Genomic DNA, 18,074 nt, shown 5'->3' on the forward strand with positions numbered 1-18,074 from the left:
TGCCACTGGAGACAGAATTTCTCCATACATAAACCAAGTCCTTTGCTTTCCATCATAATGCAAAATCTTACCAGCAACTCCAGTTTTTGGTAATAATTCTAGTATATTATTTTGGTAATAACTCCAGCTATCTCATTCGTAACTTTCTGAACGCAGCTGTTCACCACTATGAACATGGAAGGAAGGTGTTTGGGTTTTTTGGGGTTTTTTTTTCCTCTTTATCTTCCCATCCTTTGGTATTGTTGTTACCTTTTCTCTCTCATTCACTTAAGTGCTCTAACCCCATGCTTCTATTTTCTGCCACAGACCTGACAAATGGAACTAAATTCCAGTAAATTTGGTTTCCTGGACAGTTATTCTGGGCACACCAACAAGCCCTGGGGGTTAGCTAAGGTGTGCAGGTGGCCAGAGAAGACCTGCCACCCCTCAGCTCTAGCCCAGCACTCCTCCCTTCACTCCTCTGAGCCTGCTGCTGTGCTGGGCTGTGAGGAGGAGAAGGAATGGAGGAAGGTGGGTGTGTGGGGGGGAAAAGATGTGGTGCAAGATTGTGTTTGATTGCAGCTTTGCATGGTCTGTATCACTTCCATCAAAAACTGCCCCTGCCAGGGCAGCATTATCCTTCCGTGACAGATGTGGGGGCCTTGGGCCCACAGGAGAGATGACCCTCACCTGAAAGGTCCCACAGAAACCAGCACACACCATGGGGCAAACTGAGCAGTTCACAAAGTAATTCTTACTCTGGTACCTTCTGGTCTCCTACCCAGTTCTGTATTTAAACTCCACAATTTCTGCCTTCCTTTTCCATCTTGTCTTTTCTAACTTTTTGCTTTGTAAACAAAAAATCATACCGTGGGGCTCTTTGTCCTTCAGCTGCTGAGCAGCATGAGAAGCTTGGAAAAACCCCATCCCACAGAGTCACCCCGTCCCAGCTCAGCAGAGGGACCGGGCGGCTGCGGTGGGACCGAGCATCATCTGGGAGCGTGCGAGCCCTGGGAAGGGCTCTCCCGGGGCAGGAGCACCATCTCCTGGAGAAGGGATTTATAGCACTGAGGCTCCGTGTAAGGTGTTTTCAGATGGAATGACGGAATGTGGAAGGTACTTGCAGTTTGGTCGGCACCCACTCTGGTTTCTCTCCGTGTAGGCTGTGAAATAGACGTAAAGCAACTCAGTACACGTGTGTCCTGTGTAAAAAGGAGGGAGATGGAAAACTGGCTGCAAATGGGAACACACTTTGTGGGCACATCCTTTTTTTTTTTTTTTTTTTTTTTTTTTTTTTTTTTGTACTGTGCATTAGACAGACTTGAGTGTGAGTTTCAGGATCAGGTGTTAAAGTTTTTACTACGGGTGTATCAGGTGAAGTTCCATCTTATTTCAGATTTGAGACTGTCTCAAAAAGACATCGAGTTAATACAAAGAGCAAATCACATCTTGCTTAAGGAAGGGTCTTTGCAAAGTTTTGAGGAGTAACTTAAAACAAGCTTTCTGCCTATATACTTTTCCATTGGAAAATGCAATAAAAGAAGATATATGCAATGTATTACATCCTGCAGCCCCTGCACATTTATTTAGTTCTCTTACTAAATATAAAGGCATGCCTCTGGACAGGGACAGCTGCATGGATGGAGCCACTGACACACATCAGTGTAGGATGTCAAGTGCCCTATTAGGAACGACCTTGATTTCCTAACACATCATAGTGGTGCGTGTTCACATCTGCCTACCTCAGCTCCTTGCAGACAAGCTGCTGTGGGCTGTACTCACATCAGTATTTGGGTAGCATCTGTTTCTGCCTCAACAAGAAAGGCATGGACCTGTTATTTATAGTAAGACACAAAGATGATCCCAGGGGTGGAGCGCCTCTCCTATGGAGACAGGCTGAGAAGGCTGGGGCTGTTCAGGCTGGAGAAGAGAAGGCTCCAGGGAGACTTCACTGCAGTCTTACAGTACTTAAAAAAGGGGGCTTACAGAAAAGAAACAGAGCAATTTTTTATACCAGTAGACAGCAACGGGACAAGGGGGAGTAGTGTTAAAGAGGAATCATTCAGACTGGATGATAGGAAGAAATTCTTTATTCTGAGGGTGATGAGGCACAGCCACAGGTTGCCCAGAGAAACTGTGGATGTCCTATCCCTGGAAGTGTACAAGGTCAGGTTGGATGGGGCCCTGAGCAACCCGATCTAGTGGAAAATGTGCCTGCCCATGACAGGAGGGGGGGGGGGGGCAGAACAAGATGATATTTAAAGTCCCTTCCAACCCAGGCCTTTTTATGATTCTATGATTTATATGTAATGCAGGCAACATGCTTGCTTTGCCTTGCCCACCTATACACTTTGCCTAGTCTGTTCTTACACACCAGCACACTTACGTACAGGTTCAGGCACCTAAGACAATACTAGATTCCTTAATGTGAATATATGGTGCTACCTGAGGCATCCAGATCTCCATCTGCTGCCTCTGAAAAGAGGGGGCCTTCTAACCTTCTGCCTCACTGACCAGCAGGATGTCCATAGACCTTTTCCAACCTAAGATTCTGTGAGTCTACAGGGGTGTCCTGAGTGTCCTGCAGAGAAACCCCAGGTACCTATTTTAGCATCTATGCACATGAGCTTATGAGAAGATCATCAGAATTTAGTAGGAAAAAAATAAGATGGGACTTCCTGATACTGAAGAAATCCTTGAAGAACACAGCACTATGTGTGGGTTGTTTCAACAGTGTACAGGGAGCTCTGCCTATTTCTGTGTTTTACACATTGATCTCACTAGGTTAGTTAGCCAAAATGTGCCATTTTGGGCTCCATCTGTGTCTGGAAGAAAAGTGCAGCTCAAAATGCCTTAATATGACCGGGTCCTGTATGAAATGAAATGAAATGAAATGAAATGAAATGAAATGATTGTTGGGAGGGAAGCTACTGATTTGCTAAGCAGCACTTCGCACTTGGCACAAAGAGGTGCTAAAGTCTGCCTCTGTCCTTTCTGTAGGGCCTCACCCTGCATGCAGATTCAGTCTCGGCTGACAGTTTTTACAAGAGACTAAGGCACTGGGACAGTTAAAGGTTGTCCTGGGCCTTCATGAATTAGCAGTGTGGAAACTGCAAATGAACCCAGATCTGAATCTTCTCCACAGCTTTTTCCTCTGTATGGTAATGGCTTGTGGGTACAATATTTATAAGACAGGTTGTAAATATAAAGACTCATGAGCTCTTCAGGTAAACATAATTGTGCAAGTAGAAGTAGCCATTTGGGCTACATCTATACATGTAAATTAAGTGTTTGTAGGAACACTCATTGGTACCAAGGTCAGGTGCTGTGGATCAGCCCATGTCCACATGGATAAACTCCCATCATCTCCAAGACTCACAGTCATGTACAAGCTGTCAGCTGAGAAAAGTCCCCAGCCTGTGTTAATGACTGAACTGCCCCAAGAACTCTCCATCAGGGTATGAGTCCAAAAAGCCCTTTTAACTCTGTGACAATGCTGACCTGCCTCCCTGGCACTATGATACAGAAGGTATAACTAACACCAAAGCATTCTAGTCTTCAGTACAACCTTTTATACCCTTCACCTTACATGCATTACACCTGTGTGCCCTCTGCCCTCCTGTGATTGATCAGCACTCCATGTTTCTTTGCCTTCAGTACTGCTCACGTGTCCTAACACAGTTGTAGCCCATCAGGGATGAGGCTGGGCTGCAGCCCCATTCCCAATTATCACAAACTGTGTGCCCACAGGACTATTTAATTTACCTGGGCAAATGAAACATTGGAGGCCTTGGAGATCAGGTCAGGGTACCTGATGGTTTTGTGTGAAGAAAGCCTAGGTCATTATCAGAATTGTCTGTGGCCTTGCCTTCATTCCTTCAAAAGCTTATTCCAGTATAGCTGTGATGAACCTTAGCTAGCCAAGAAACGGTGACTTTTCTTGTTGGAAGAAAGCTCTGGGCCTTCAGTATTTGGTGGGGCGCTGAGAAGCTGGCGCAGCAATGTGTAAGAGCAATGAAGAACACTGCCTTGGAAAGGGACCTCAGTCTATGCTGGCTGGGACTGCCACACTCCTTCCCATCTCAGTTTTTCCCTCTCTCTTGCAACAGGTCCCTGACTGCTCTTATGGAAAGCTTGGGAGAAGACTTAAGGAAATACTAAAGTTGTATTTACAACCCTACACAGGATTGGAATGGATGTTCCTGGTGGAGTGTCAGGAAAGAAGAGCACCTTCCATGCAACCAGCTTTTCCTCAATTTCTGCATTACCCCTTTTACTGCCCAGACCACTTCCCCTGAATGTGTAACACTTGGGTAGCAATTACCATTCTGGCTTTGTAATTGTAGCTTTGAATACCCAAGTGACTGATTCCAGCTTAGGCTCCAGTCATATGAACCAGGAATGGATGCAGCTGGTTGTAGGACCAGCTTGAACAATGTGGTCTCCTAAGGAGGCTTAATTTCTGTTCTCCTCAGGCTGATTGTTTCTCTCACCAGGTGGTGGTTGCTTCTTGCACTACAGAAAGCTGAAAACTTGACTCATGAGAAAAATATCCAAAATGTTTGTTACACCACTGCATCATCAATGGCTACATCTCTCTCTGGGGATGTTTTTTCCTCTCTTTTTCTGAAGCACAATCACTCACTTCTCTAAAATCTCCAACACCCATATAATGCCACTTTGGTATTCACTATTTGGAAAAGCATGATAAAGAAGTATTTAGGGTAGATTCGTTTCACTTGATCTACAACATGAGATTTGTTACACACACATCAGCTGTGCCATTCTTTGGACTCTTTGGAATTTTTCCTTTTGTTCATTGACTACAAAGCCAGTCTACCAAATCAGCACAGAGCAAGATGTTGAGCAGGTGAAAATCTAATTTAAAGCAAGAATAATCTCACTGTGCAACACTGGATAGGCAAGTAGTTACTGCTTCATAACACCGTCACAATTGCAGCCACAAATATCTTCATTAAAAAACATGTATTTACCCATGACCTGGTGAAACTCAGAATCTGTTAGCTACTTTCTAGGTAAGAGTCAGAGCAACTGACTTAAAATGCTTATTGTAAGAAAAAAAAAAAGAAAATAATAATTTGTGAGTTAACTCAGCTCCTGAGAGAAACAGCAATGACCTGGTAAGATGTTCACCTTTCTACCACAGTTGTGTATCTGTGCATGAATGACTGGTTGATGAGACGGGTTGTATTGATTGTGCCATGAGACAGAGGCATCTTGCAGATCTCATTGGACAACTGGGTCACTCTATCTTGGCTTGCTGTCACCTAGAAAAGGTTTAGCCATTGAAATGGCTCTCATGGCATCTGCCAAATTTGTTATCTTGGATTGAAAAGAGTGCAGCAGAACCAATGTGACTCAGTTGACCAAAAAACCTGCATAGTACTTGCCTTTTATTTCCATCACACACTGGAGGTATATGAGAAGCGACTGGTGAGCCAAATCAAACAGGTATCTGCTGACTTTATACCTCAGTTTATACCTTAGAGAGACACAAATCCTGGCCTCTCACCTATTGAGCTGCCAGGTTTTTACAATGGTTGGAGGAGCTGAAAGTTGTCCAGCCATTTCCTCCTATGTTGTGTTTGGTTAAAATGGGTCATTAGGTTACTGCAGTGTTTTTCAGTGGGGAGCAGCCACAGACAGAGCAATTGCACACGCTTTTTTAGGAAGAGGTGCTGAAGAATAACATATACCCGTTCATCTCCCAGCCCTTTCTCTTTCTCTTGCTAATTCCAAAAGTTGAATTTTTTCCTTCTGGGAGAATTTCAGTCAGGTCCAGAAACACTCGTAAAATGGAGGAATTGTTCCAACAATGACCCTGAAAGGTTTCCTAATTTTAAAAGGAAATTCAGGAACAAAACCTGGCCAGCTCTAACCTGGATGGTTCACACTGTACTCTGGTGGGTATTTCAGCAGAGAAGCCTTGGTCTTCATCACTCTCAGCCTTTACATTTACAGTCAGGAATCTGCATAAAGGGAGCCACTTCTACACTTTCACACAGGTAATGAGCAACCAGGAGCCAGCACCAAGCCAAGCAGGCCTTGGGCTCTTGATCATCTCCAACTAAATAACTTAGCACAAACATAAACACCTCTAGAGCTTCTTTGGTGGGAGTGAGGGATGTGATGGTAAAATCCTTGGGGCACCGGCTTTGATCAGGTTTGTGGTGAAGATGGACTTGAAAAACTTGACAACATATTCAGGTGGAAACTTGTGCAGTTATTGACTGTTCACTTTTCCTGGACTGAGGAAATACTTTCCATTGCTGCTATGTAAAGACTCAACTACCCACAACCCATGGTTACTTTGGGGGGGAAATAAATTACTGTATCTATCTAGTGTAGATGTGGTTTTTGAATAATATATACAGTTTTCTGTATTTTAGGGTTTGGTTTTATTAAACTGAGGCAAACCAGAAAATTTCGTATTTTCTTCCTCACTGGCTACCATGAAACTTATCCATGATTCACCTAGGACACCCAAACTTAAGAGAGGTGGAATTTTAATTCCAGGGCTGCAGCAGGTCAAGAGCCAGGCTTATCTTTCAGCAGGGATTATCTATGGTTTCTACTAGATTATTCATGACATGTGGCTCATCGTATTACAGGTTAAATGTTTAAAGCAGGGAGGAAAAGCACGAGGCATAATGAATAACAGCTCTATAACTCTGCTCCCTTCTCTCCAGAATAAATTTATACTGATTTTAGGAGGTGTGTAGATTAAAAGACTGCCATGACAGGCTATCAACAACCTTACCACATCATATAACAAAAGTGAACTTAAAATCTACCATTTTGGCTACCTTTGAAACTCACTGAGAAGCCCAGTCCTAATATAAAATCTCCTAGTGGTTCACATCTGGGTTTTGTAATTGTCATCTGAAAACAAACAGTGTTAGGAGTGATAAGTGAGTGATCATCTGACTGGAATCTTAGTGCAGCCATTTTCAGTAATGAAATTATATTGTACTTCTCTCAAATCAAGGCTGAAAAATAGTTCCATGCTCAGCTTTTAAACTGTGTTTCCATAGCTGATTTTTTTTTTAATATGTTCCTCTGCCCTTGCTTTTTCCTCCCACATTTTATTTACTATACCCTAAGCAGGGCTCTGATTTCCCCTCATCCTGCCATGATTACAGCTATAGTCCTCTGCCAGGGACTCAAAACTTGGTGGACAATTTCCTCTGGGCTTATAAACTCACTGTTGTTCTCCTGCTGCTTTGGGGGAGATGAAAAGCAAATCCATGAGCTGCCAAGAATCACACCCAGGCAGGGATGCAGTGCTGCAAGAGCTGGTCCCTGCTCAGTGTACAAGAGACAGACACGACCCTGGGATGAGTTCATGGGGTCACACCTTGACCCTGATGGAGACCCCTCATCTCCCCGTGCCCCTGTGAAGGACAGAGGGATTAAACTGTAGGGCTCCAGTCTGCATCGAACAGACCACAGCCACAAATCACTCAATATTTTAACAGGCTCCGAGAGGTTTTTCTTCCTTGCTTTAACCCTTTGTGGGACCTCAGGGCCTGCTGGAGATGGCTGGTGAGTGGTCCTCAAGCACATGTGGTGGATTCTTCTCCTTTTTTCATACCACTCAGTACCCTACATCCATGCTGAGGCAGGTGGCTGAGAAAAACCCTCTGGGCTACAAGTAAGTGAAAGTTAGCTATTGGGAGCAGACTGTGTATCAAAAGTAAATACAAACATCACTCCTAACTGCAAATGCATCACTGACTGACTTCAACTCTGTAGAAAATCCCAGTGTAACTGGTCCCAGAGTCAGGTTTTGAGCACGAGCTGAGGGTTACACTGGAGTTGGTGGGATTGTGTGTGTGAGTGAATGGTGCCAGACAAGCTGGGGAGTGAGCTCCCAATGGGTGTGTCATGGTTTACCAGATACTATGAAGAAAATTAACTCCACCTCATTCAAACCAGCACGATAAGACATAGCTGGGGATTGCAGCCAGCACCAGTGCCCACTCTGCGTCTATAGGTGGTATTTGAGTGCTCTCTAGTGGACAGAAAACAGATCCAGAAGCGAACAAAACTGACGACCTGTACCTGAGCCTGAGTCACTCTCAGCTCAGTGTCTGAGGCATTGAGCCTGTAATGCCCACACACCATGGGCCTGTGCCGAGTGTCTGGGAGCAGGATTTGGGAGGGAGGCTCAAAGCCGGGTCCCCCTGATCTGTGACACTTCAGGGCAGAGGTTTGATGAGAGAGCAGTGCAGGGTGGCAGGGGATGCCCACCTCACCTGGTAAGAGCTGACTCAGGAGCACAAGAGCCACCTCAACCCCTTTACACTATTTTTCAGTGCTCTTCCTTGTGTTGAGGAAAACACCTGCAATTCCTGCTCCTGTATGCAGTCAGTGGTTAGAAGAGCAGAGAGGTACTGAGGACGGAGAGTAGAAACATTGGTCATGGAAAGGAAGAAAGAAGTGGGGAAAAATTATATCAACTCATTTACCAGCTGTTGCTGAGTCTCCTGGAGCCCTCTGCTCTGACAGTCCTGCCAGTGCTAGACACAGTAGCTCTGAGAGAAAATATTGTTTCACAGCTGTCCAAGGTCCCTGGATCCATTTCTGACAACAAAACAAAACAAAACAACAGACTATGGGGATACTGGACCATACAGTCATCCCAGGACATTAGCACAAAGTGATAAGTCACTGGGTAAATAGGTAGAAACTTAGATTATGTCAGTGTAAAAAACAAGGTTAAGGAAGTCATCTTAGGACACAGGCCATAAAATATTTATGTAGTTATGTAGTAGGTACTCCCAGATCAGCAGAACCATACTACAGAACCCAAATGTCAAAAGGTGTCCCAAAATCATGACATTTTTATTGCAATTGGGGTTTGCTTATAGAAGGCATCTGAGTTTTGAATTCTAATAATAACTAATTTTCCTTTTTTTCTGTGAAATGACAGCTAAAAGATTTTTATGATGGTGGCAGTAAAACCAGAAAGAGCCACTTGACTCGTGAAACAGCTACACCTCTTGTTAAAGTGGTTTTATTTATCTCTCCATAAACTCTTTGTTTTAAACCTGGCTTCTGCATTACCTCTCTGTTGGGAGGGTTATTATCTTAGCCTTCCTGGATGATACGATTTTTCAGCATGTGCTCCTCTTACATAGACACTTTGCAATGTTCAGACATCCTGAACACAAATAAAACTCCTTCAACATCCTATTGAGCTTAATTACTTGTCTCCCACTCATTGTTTTCCTTCACTTTCTAGAGGCTTTTGACTGAAATCAGACTGACCCCCTTTTCTTCAAATATCTTCTCCCATTTGGAGCAGTCATCTTTGGCCTTGCCTCATTTATGCAGAAACCACAAAGGGTCTAGTACAGTACCACACATACCTCCAGTAAAAGAACAAGTGCTTGCATTTAGGCAGTTATTCTATGCAAATTAATAAGTAGTTTTACTACAGAGGCTATGCATAAATTGGACTAGTAAATACAGACTGCATGAATACGCTGATTCAGTTTGTTGAGGGTACAGAAGGAGAACCCCAAAAAAAGAACAGATAAAAATAAGTCAAGCAATGTACCATACCAGTCAGTACTGCAGAGTTAAGAGGCAGGGAAAAAAGCCATAAATCCCAAAGAAAATAGTCCTGGAACTTCAGAGTTTATTTGTCTTTCCTCTGCTCATAGGCAATTTCATTGAGGCAAAGGAGACCATGAAAGAAAGAGGAACAGCTAAGAGTAACCCAAGCAGTAGGTAGGAAAATGTAAGTTTACATGTGATGACTGTTACTGGTATTGGTTCTCAGATTCTTTACACATTCTCCCATAGGGAGAACCCTGAAGGTTTCCAGTGGATAACTGAGTCAAAAAATTGGTTCAGTGGAAGAAATTTTCTGTGTGGCATCCAAAGTAACATGGGAATCAAACTTCAAGTATTCTGGGAGGTTGCTTCTCAAAGAGGTAAGATGAGGCTTAACTCCTGCAGACAGCTCTACTGGCATATTAGTTTTCTCCTGACAGGTTTGATTTGTGTTCACCTTTTATGAAGAAGTTCACTCTTCACAGTCACCATCTGAACACAGACCCTGCCCTAACCTCATGGGAAAATCAGCTGGTTATTTCCACAACTTCAGAGGTTAGCACCACTGAGGCACTTGTTTTATTCATATATTAGGATTATAGGGGCTGTGGAGTTATAAAAATGGCATATAGGATAAAACATTTTTGGAAACCAGATGAACAGGCAGTGCTTGGACTTCTTCATGAGTGCACATAGCACACACAGCCTCTCCAGGACAAAGAGGGGCAAGCAGACACTTCTGTTTGGGGAGAAAATCCTGAGCTTTTGAAGCACATTCAACAGGCACTTGGCAACATCTGGAAGGACACTGCTCAGTGAGCACGACAAGCTTCAGTGGGGACTCATGGCTCATGTCCTGCTCTATTTTTGCTGTTTCAGACAGAGAACTGCCATCTGCTTACTCCTTGTTGCTATCTGAATAAATTGCATTATCCAGGAAGTCAAATGGCGATAAAAAATGCCATTAGAGAAGCAATTTGTTTAGCCATAAACTATTCATTAGATGCTTTCAGGAACTCCACCCCAGGGCTCTTTAACCCTTCAGAGGCCACACGAAAATGATTCATATTCCAAAAGCACTTTATGGTGGCTTTCAGCACTTCTGGAACCTGCAACTCCTGTGCCAGAAAGGCTGCAACTGGGTGGTGGTGTTTACACTCTGCTTAACTAAAGGTTTGTAGTGGCAATGTTAGAAAACAATGGGGGTTTAGGAAGGAACCCCACCTATGAAGTCTCCTTTTTTTTTTTTTTTTGTTTGAACTCTTGAGCTTCATGTTCCAGATTTCTTGTTTCATGACAAACATCAAAAGACTGTTCTGTGTCTGCCACTTTGGATCTCTCTCGATTTTGACATTTCCATTATATCCCAAACTCCTCCAGCTGTTCCTTTCTAGGAAGGTCTTAATCCACTCAGTAGGCCCTCTTTCAAGGGCTGCTTCTCTCTGGGGATACTGCTTCATACCCACTTGAGATGCTGAGCCTGTTTGGAGGCCGGCTGCATTGATGCTGTGTCAGCATCTGCTTTTATCACTTTTAAAATATTCCCTGGCATCACCTGTGGTTTCTGTCTGTCCAGAGAAGGACAACAGAGCTGGTGAGAAGGGTCTGGAGGACAAATGTGATGAGGAGCAGCTGAGGGAGCTGCTGGTGTTTAATCTGGAGGAGTGTCAGGAGGGAACCTTATGACTCTACAATCACCTGAAAGGAGGGCGCAGCCAGGTGGGGGTTGGTCTCTTCTCCCAAGTAACAACTGACAAATGAAGACAGCCTCGAGTTGCATCTAAAGAGCTTTAAATTGGATATTATGGAATCGGAAAAAAATCTTCTCTGAAGGGGTGGTCAGGCATTCGGACAGGCTGCTCAGGGAAATTGTGGAATTGCTGTCTCTGGGAAGCGTTCAAAAAAACATGTGGATGTAGCAACCTAGAGTTAGGGTATAGTGGTGACCATGGTGGAAGGGTAAACGATTGGATCCCATGATCTCAGAAGCCTTTACCAACCTTAACGACTCTGTAATTCCGTGATTCCACAAAGCTGTGCCCGGGGCGAAGCTTTTTCCCCAAGCACTCTCCTGCAGGAGCCCTGCAGCCCAGCGAAGCCGCGGGTACGCCCAGCAGCCTGCAAACAAACAGGGCTGCCAGCCCGGCCGCGGGACCAGCTGCTTCCCTCTTCTTTCCCAAAATAAACTTCGGGACACGCAGCCGCTCCGAGGTTTGTGGCCAGGGCTGCGGGGGTGGCCGTGCCTTGCACCCGGCTGGCGCTGTCTCGGGATGGGGTTGGGTAAGCAGCGCCGTGCTCATTGTTTCGGGGCAGGGAGATACGTGCAGTCTGTTTCCCGTGAGGAGGAAGAGAAGCGCCCAGGGATGCACCGAGGCCCGAGGGAAGTTTCGGTCCCGGGAGGAAGAGGAGGCGCACGGATGAGTTAATGGGGTTCACACGGCGGCACTCCCGCTCGTCGGTGTAGTCGTGGCCGAGTGGTTAAGGCGATGGACTAGAAATCCATTGGGGTCTCCCCGCGCAGGTTCGAATCCTGCCGACTACGAGCCGCGCTCTTCTTTTCCTCCCCGCGTCGGACCTTTTCTTCTCCCCGCTCGTTTTGTACCGGAGCCGCCGCCGCCTGACATCCGGCAGGGCGGCCGCTCCAGCCCCGGGAAGAGAGGCGGGACCTCCTCCCGCGGCCATGGAGCAGCGCGGCGCGGCGCCCGCCGTGCTGGTCACCAGCAGGTACCGGCCACGGGGCTGTGCGGCGGCCCCGCGCCCCATCGGCCTCGGCAGCGCGGGCGAGGGAGCGGGGGAACGGGAGAAGGGAAGGGAAAGGAAAGGAAAGGAAGGAGCGCGGGGCGGCGGAGGCTGAGGGGAAGCAGGGTGATTCTGCGTAGGTTCGCCCCGGGGCACTTCAGATGTTCTCCAGTTCTCCTGCATTTCTCAGCGCGGGCACATCCCTGGCCCGTCCTGTGCCTTCTCGTCATAACTCGTTTGCCGTCCACTCCGGAGCGGCGTGCGCTGTCCCCCTCCAGGGACGTCTTTTCCTTGCCGGTGTTTGGAGGTGGGTGGGCAGGAATCAGGATTTATCCTGGGGTGTGCAGCGGCCTCGTAGAGGCGCGGTGTCCCCAGTGCTTGGGCCGGTGCCCATTCCCGCTGCCGTGCCCTGCATCCCGGTGCTCCTCCTCGTGCCCACTCTGGCTGGAAGCCCAGGGGTGGGCAAAAAGAGTTCATTCCGCTTTCTCACCGTCTCGAAGCTGTGAAGTGGTGTAGAGGTTTCTGGCTTCCGTTGCATTGAATTTTTATACCCGATTTCCCGATTTTTTCCTAGATGTGGTAAAGGAATGCTCATGAGAAACGCCTCAAGAAGAAAATGCTTATGGTAGTCTTTTATAGGAAATTGATAGAGCTTTCTCTCTCTCTCTCTCTCTTTTTAATTCCCACGGGATATTTGAGACCACATGAAAGCAGTTTCCTATCAGAAGAGACAAGAGAGGCAGGAGTGTTGATTCAGCAAGGTCCTTACCTCCTAGGGCATAAATTATGACTAATTCGGTCACTTTAACTTCAAAGCCATTATTTTAATCCTTAAATATTTTGCTGTATCAGGGCTGGACTTTGCTCGAAGCAGTAGCTTTGAACCTTCAAATGTTCAAATGCATCTGATACAGCTAACATGTTTTGTAGGACCGATTTTTGTTTTTTTCCCAAGTTTAGCCTTGGAAATGAAAATCCGAACACCTTGATTAATTTTACAGGTTTTAGGCTGAAAAAGACACACTTATAAATTGTCCCACTGAAACTGGAATGCTTTTAGTGATAAAATTTGATGTATATGTACATGTGGGATTAAGACTTTAGCAAGTGAACGTATTTTCTGTCTTCTGAGGTGAAATAGCTGTATTGTTGTGACCTTTTCCACTTCTTTTTTCCACATGCTCATTTCGGGAATAGGATTCCTAGCTGGTGTGGTAATATAAATCATGGAATCATAGAAAATGCTGAGTTGGATCATTGAGTCCAACTCTTGGCCCTGCTAAGAACATCCCAAGGATCACACCATGTGCCTGAGAGCATTGTCCAAATATTTCTTCAACCCTGTCAGGTTTGGTGCTGTGATCACTTCTCTGGGGAGCCTGTAAAATCTGTATACTTGTAGTTAGACTATACAGAGAAATAAATTATTTGATGAGTACTTTGCCTTCACTTAATAAATAAAACTAGTTGTATAATTTTTTTCTCCTTTTGTTATGACCAGGGATGTCACAGTTTGGTCCCCTGTGGAGAGAGGTTGATGGGGTTGGGTGCTGCTGGCAGGGCTGACTTTATTAGGGCAGGAAGAACAGACTGCTCTCCTGGCCACACAGATGCTGGAATAAGTGTTTCTGTGATCACAACACTTGCATCTCTTATTTTACTTGCTTTCTGGAGGTGGCTATAACCCACCCCCCATGTTGGCCTTCAGCACAGAAAGCAGATTAATTAAAATACAAATTAATTACTATATGCAAATAAAAAAACCAGGAGTGAAAACCAGCTTCCGTGAACTGTGGAAGCTGGTCAGTTCAGCTGACCTTTATAATCTGCACTTCCTCTGTTCTGGGCCAATCCTGCATGATCTGATTGTGCAATGATCTGATTCACACCAGTGTTGCTGGTGTGAATGGTCTCCTTGTAATTGGGGGAAGTGATTCCTGTTAGGAAGCCTAACCATGTGCCCAGGTCTCGGATGAACTGTCTGTTTTGTAGACAGAAGTGTAAACTGGGGATAAACTAGATTCAAGTAAAGAGTAGAAAAAGTAAACCTGTGTGTCCAAGTTAAAAAACCAGTTTTCTCCTTTTGCTGCCCTTTTTTTTTTTTTTTTCAGCTACAGGTGTAAAAATAATAGTGTTTTATGTGCAAAATGCAGTGAAACTATATTCTGTCTTGGGACTTGAAGGTGCTGGTTCTGTTTCAATAACAATACAGTATTTAATTAATTAAAACACTAAGGCTGCTTGTTTTGAAGGCATTACAAGAACTAGGGTACGCTCTGTCTGTCTCAGCCTCCCTCCTGATTTCTGTTTGTTTGGAATCAGTTTTATATTTAAAAAGAAATTCTGTTTCTATGGAAGAGATAATAGGGCTGGTTTTCCTGTAGGAGATGATAATGTAAGTGATCATAAGGCCTAAAGCAAACAAACAAAAACGTAGCTATTCCCCCTCCCTCTAATCATTTTCCATGACATTTTAGCACAGGCTTGGAACAACTTTAAAAGAAAATTCCTGAGTATAGATAAGGTACTTAATAACTTCCTGACACTTCCAGAACTCTCTAATGCAGCAGCTCTTAACAGTGAAATTGTCATTGTGTCAACTCAGAACATCTGTACATGGTTGGTGTTCTCAGCTAAAGGCCACTTGAGGATGATTCACTGGTCATTACTTTTTTATTCATATTAGAGGTGAAAAGCAGGTTAATTAGTCATTTATACTCTGTGTTCACAGAAGTAGAATCACAGACTCATTTGAGATGGAAAAGACATTTAAGATCATCAAGTCCAAGCATTAACCCAGCACCGCCACATCCACCACTAAACCCGTTCCCAGATGCCACATCTACACATCCTTTCAAGGGCTGGTAACTCACGCACTTCCCTGGCTCAGTAAATCATTCCTGAGTACAAGCGACAGAACTTTTTGCTGCCATAGCTGCAGTCACAACTTCTGAGTGACTGCACATCTGGAGAGCTGTTAAGATCTGATTATTGTGGTTATTAGAGAGAGATGCTTCTACCCAAATTAACGTGCAAATGAGATCATATGCCAAAGTCAATAATGCAGAGTTTATTTAGTAAAATGTGTGAGAGAGAGACAAAGATAGAAAAGAGGGTGGGGGAAGGCAGAGAGAGAACAATTAAGTAGAAAGATAATTACTAACATTGTAGATCCAGCAGTGTTCTGTTGGTACTTCTTTACCCTTTTTGGTGGTAAGGGTCCCACAAAACAGTTTAATGGGTTAGTGTACATTCAGGTATATGTGGGCATGCCCAAGCATCTTCCCTGCAGGGGAGAGTTTTGCAGTCTTTTGCTACACTGTGAGTCGCGTGCAATCCTCTGATGGAAGGCCCCAGAAATAAATATGAGGGTGCTCTGAGTGTCTTTGATGGTTTATGATACCTTCTAAGACATCACAGCTGCCTCTCATGTGTGTGTAATTGTTATGCCCCAGAAGGGATAAATACCCTGAGGCCTACATGTGAGTGTGAATGTCCTGTGCTCAGTGTATCTCTTCTTTTGAGTCAGTGGACTCTGGTCTCCTCCAGTCAGAGCTGACCTTCAGCACAGTTGCTGTGCTCACCTTCTCCATGGGCTCCTTGCAGTGTTACACTCTTCTTGCTCAGCCTTGTTTACCTCTCCTTAGGCTTGAGATAACTTGGACAATAGTACCACCTTTATCTTATCTCAAGTCCCCATCAGGTGGCGTAATTTACTGTCCATATTTCCGGGAATTCACGGGGGCACATTTGGGGTGGAGGCGTCGGTGGTTGCAGATGAGGAGTTGCTTTTTTATGCTGTCTGCCATAGTGGGCAAAGTCCTTTGGTGATCTTAACAGTACTTAGAGCTATTGTGATCTCTTAAGTCTCTTATAAGAGCATATCCTCTGCTGCAGGTATGTTCTAAAAAACTCCAGATCCAGCTGATTTTACTGGCAAGTGCCCTTAGAGTCAGCATTTTGGCTGCCACTGAAGGAGGCAGAGTTCCAGATGATGGTTGTTACTTGCAGATCCCAGAGGCTGCTGTGAGAAAGCCAGGCACCTCTGTATTCACACACAGGCACTACTGGTTCTGTTTCGGAGCCAGCCACGTGTAACTGAGAACAGAATTTTGTCTGGATGTGTAAAGTGGAGTCCTTGACTGGCAGGATATGAGAAGAGAATCAGAACAGATAAAATAGTTTCATCAAAACACTGGAGATGGTAGAGATGTTGTTAAAGCCCTAGTGCTTTAAACATGGCTTGCAAAGAGGATTGGGTACAAAACTGAGTCTGTTGTGTCCTTGTTTTTTGTTATCCTATTAAGAAGTCTCAAGATTCTCTCTTTAAAACGCTTTTTTTCAGGCTTTGAATTAGAGATTCGGAGGTTGCCATCTTGGGGAAGCTCAAGTTACATAAGAACTGGTCAAATTTTGACACGATGAGAGGAATCTTTGTTTGAAACTAGATTGTGTAAGCCTCTTGAAAGTGTATATTAAGTTCTACACATTGTGTATCCACAGGTGAAAGGGCACCTGTGTTAATGAATATAAACTTTTTGAAGAGGCAAGAATTCCGCAGTCTGCAGGAAATCCAGGGAAGATGGAACTTGATCCTTGTGGTTGAAGTTTAAAAAGGCAGAAGCAATGTTTAATGGTCCTAGTTTGGTTTTCTTTTAAAGGTCCCGTCTGATTTCTCTAAAAAACATTCACTCACACATAGGAAGGATGTACTCAGAGATGTGTTCAGAGGGTATTCAGTCCTCTGGGTGATAAACTTCTGATTCTGCCAGAATATTTGTTTCCAGTGACAGCGAGTCTTCTGTGGCTTGGCATAGGGTAACTCTGAGGAAAGGATCATTGATCAGTTTTGTTTTTCAGGCTATTGAAACAGACTGTTTATTCCATTAAGTATACTGTTCAATGCTCCAACAGTGACTGCTTGGTCTTACTCCTGATGTGTGCACACTCTAATATGATCCAGCGTTCCTCTTGCAAAAATGTCATAAATATTTTCAGGTGGCAATCCAGGGGGAAGGTGGCACCGCAGTTCTGTGCATCTGAAGTGGTCAGGAAGAAAAAAAATACATCGAATAAACTGCAGCAGTAGCTCCCCTGTTGGCATTTTCCTCCAAGAGGAGCCATGGGTGCTTATGACTGCTGGCAACTCTCAGAAGTTAATGCTGTGGTTGACTACTTTAAATGGGTATGAATGGTTAGGTAGTTCTGTTTCCAGTAGGATTTACAATGGTAAAGCCAAGATATTTTGGCTAGTGTGCCTGTTAGGCTGTTTGGTAACAAGACTGTGCATCAGACAGTCAAAACCAGAAGGCAGCTCTGCGGGATCATGTCCTTTAACTTGCTCAATCCTGATGTTTGTCTAATTTTCCTCAAGGGCCTTCACAAATGGAAACTGCAATTGGCCCATCAGTCTGCTCCAGCAGCTCCCTTTGTATTTTGGCTTTAATCCAGTTCTCTGTTTGGCTCTTCACAAACCTCAAGTTGTTCCTGTGCTCCAGGGAGCTCCTCCTTTCTTTCTTTTATGGCACCTTTCAGCTATTGTCTCTGTCATTCCTGGGAATGTTGTTAGGTAAAGGAGAGGTGGATAGGGCTTGGCATGAGTCACTATGAACAGACCTTTGTCTCAAAATAAACCTGATGAGAGATCATGGGATCTTCTCACCTGCCATGCTGGGTTTAGAGCACTTTTAGTTCCTGTGAGTGAAGTCCTGTTCAGAATGAATGCAGGAACACAGCATCTCTTCACAGAAATGCTGTGTTCCTGGCATGTT

The 18,074-nt window shown here is 44.6% G+C and overlaps 1 protein-coding gene and 1 non-coding gene across 2 annotated transcripts in view; both read left to right on the plus strand.

Annotated features, from left to right (window-relative positions):
- The first annotated feature begins 12,024 nt into the window (after nt 1–12,024).
- On the plus strand, nt 12,025–12,106 carry TRNAS-AGA (transfer RNA serine (anticodon AGA)). Its single transcript has one exon. It is a non-coding gene; the product is annotated as a tRNA-Ser (tRNA).
- Nucleotides 12,107–12,220: 114 nt separating this feature from the next.
- The window catches only part of HS1BP3 (HCLS1 binding protein 3), a 55,974-nt gene continuing 50,120 nt past the window's right edge, over nt 12,221–18,074 (plus strand). Inside the window, exon 1 of the mRNA XM_066314733.1 lies at nt 12,221–12,288. Coding sequence (XP_066170830.1) covers nt 12,245–12,288 — 44 coding nt within the window. The 5' untranslated portion in view covers nt 12,221–12,244. The remainder of the gene's footprint in view (nt 12,289–18,074) is intronic.

Source organism: Sylvia atricapilla, chromosome 3 (genome assembly GCF_009819655.1).
Source record: "Sylvia atricapilla isolate bSylAtr1 chromosome 3, bSylAtr1.pri, whole genome shotgun sequence".
NCBI classification, from domain to species: domain Eukaryota; kingdom Metazoa; phylum Chordata; class Aves; order Passeriformes; family Sylviidae; genus Sylvia; species Sylvia atricapilla.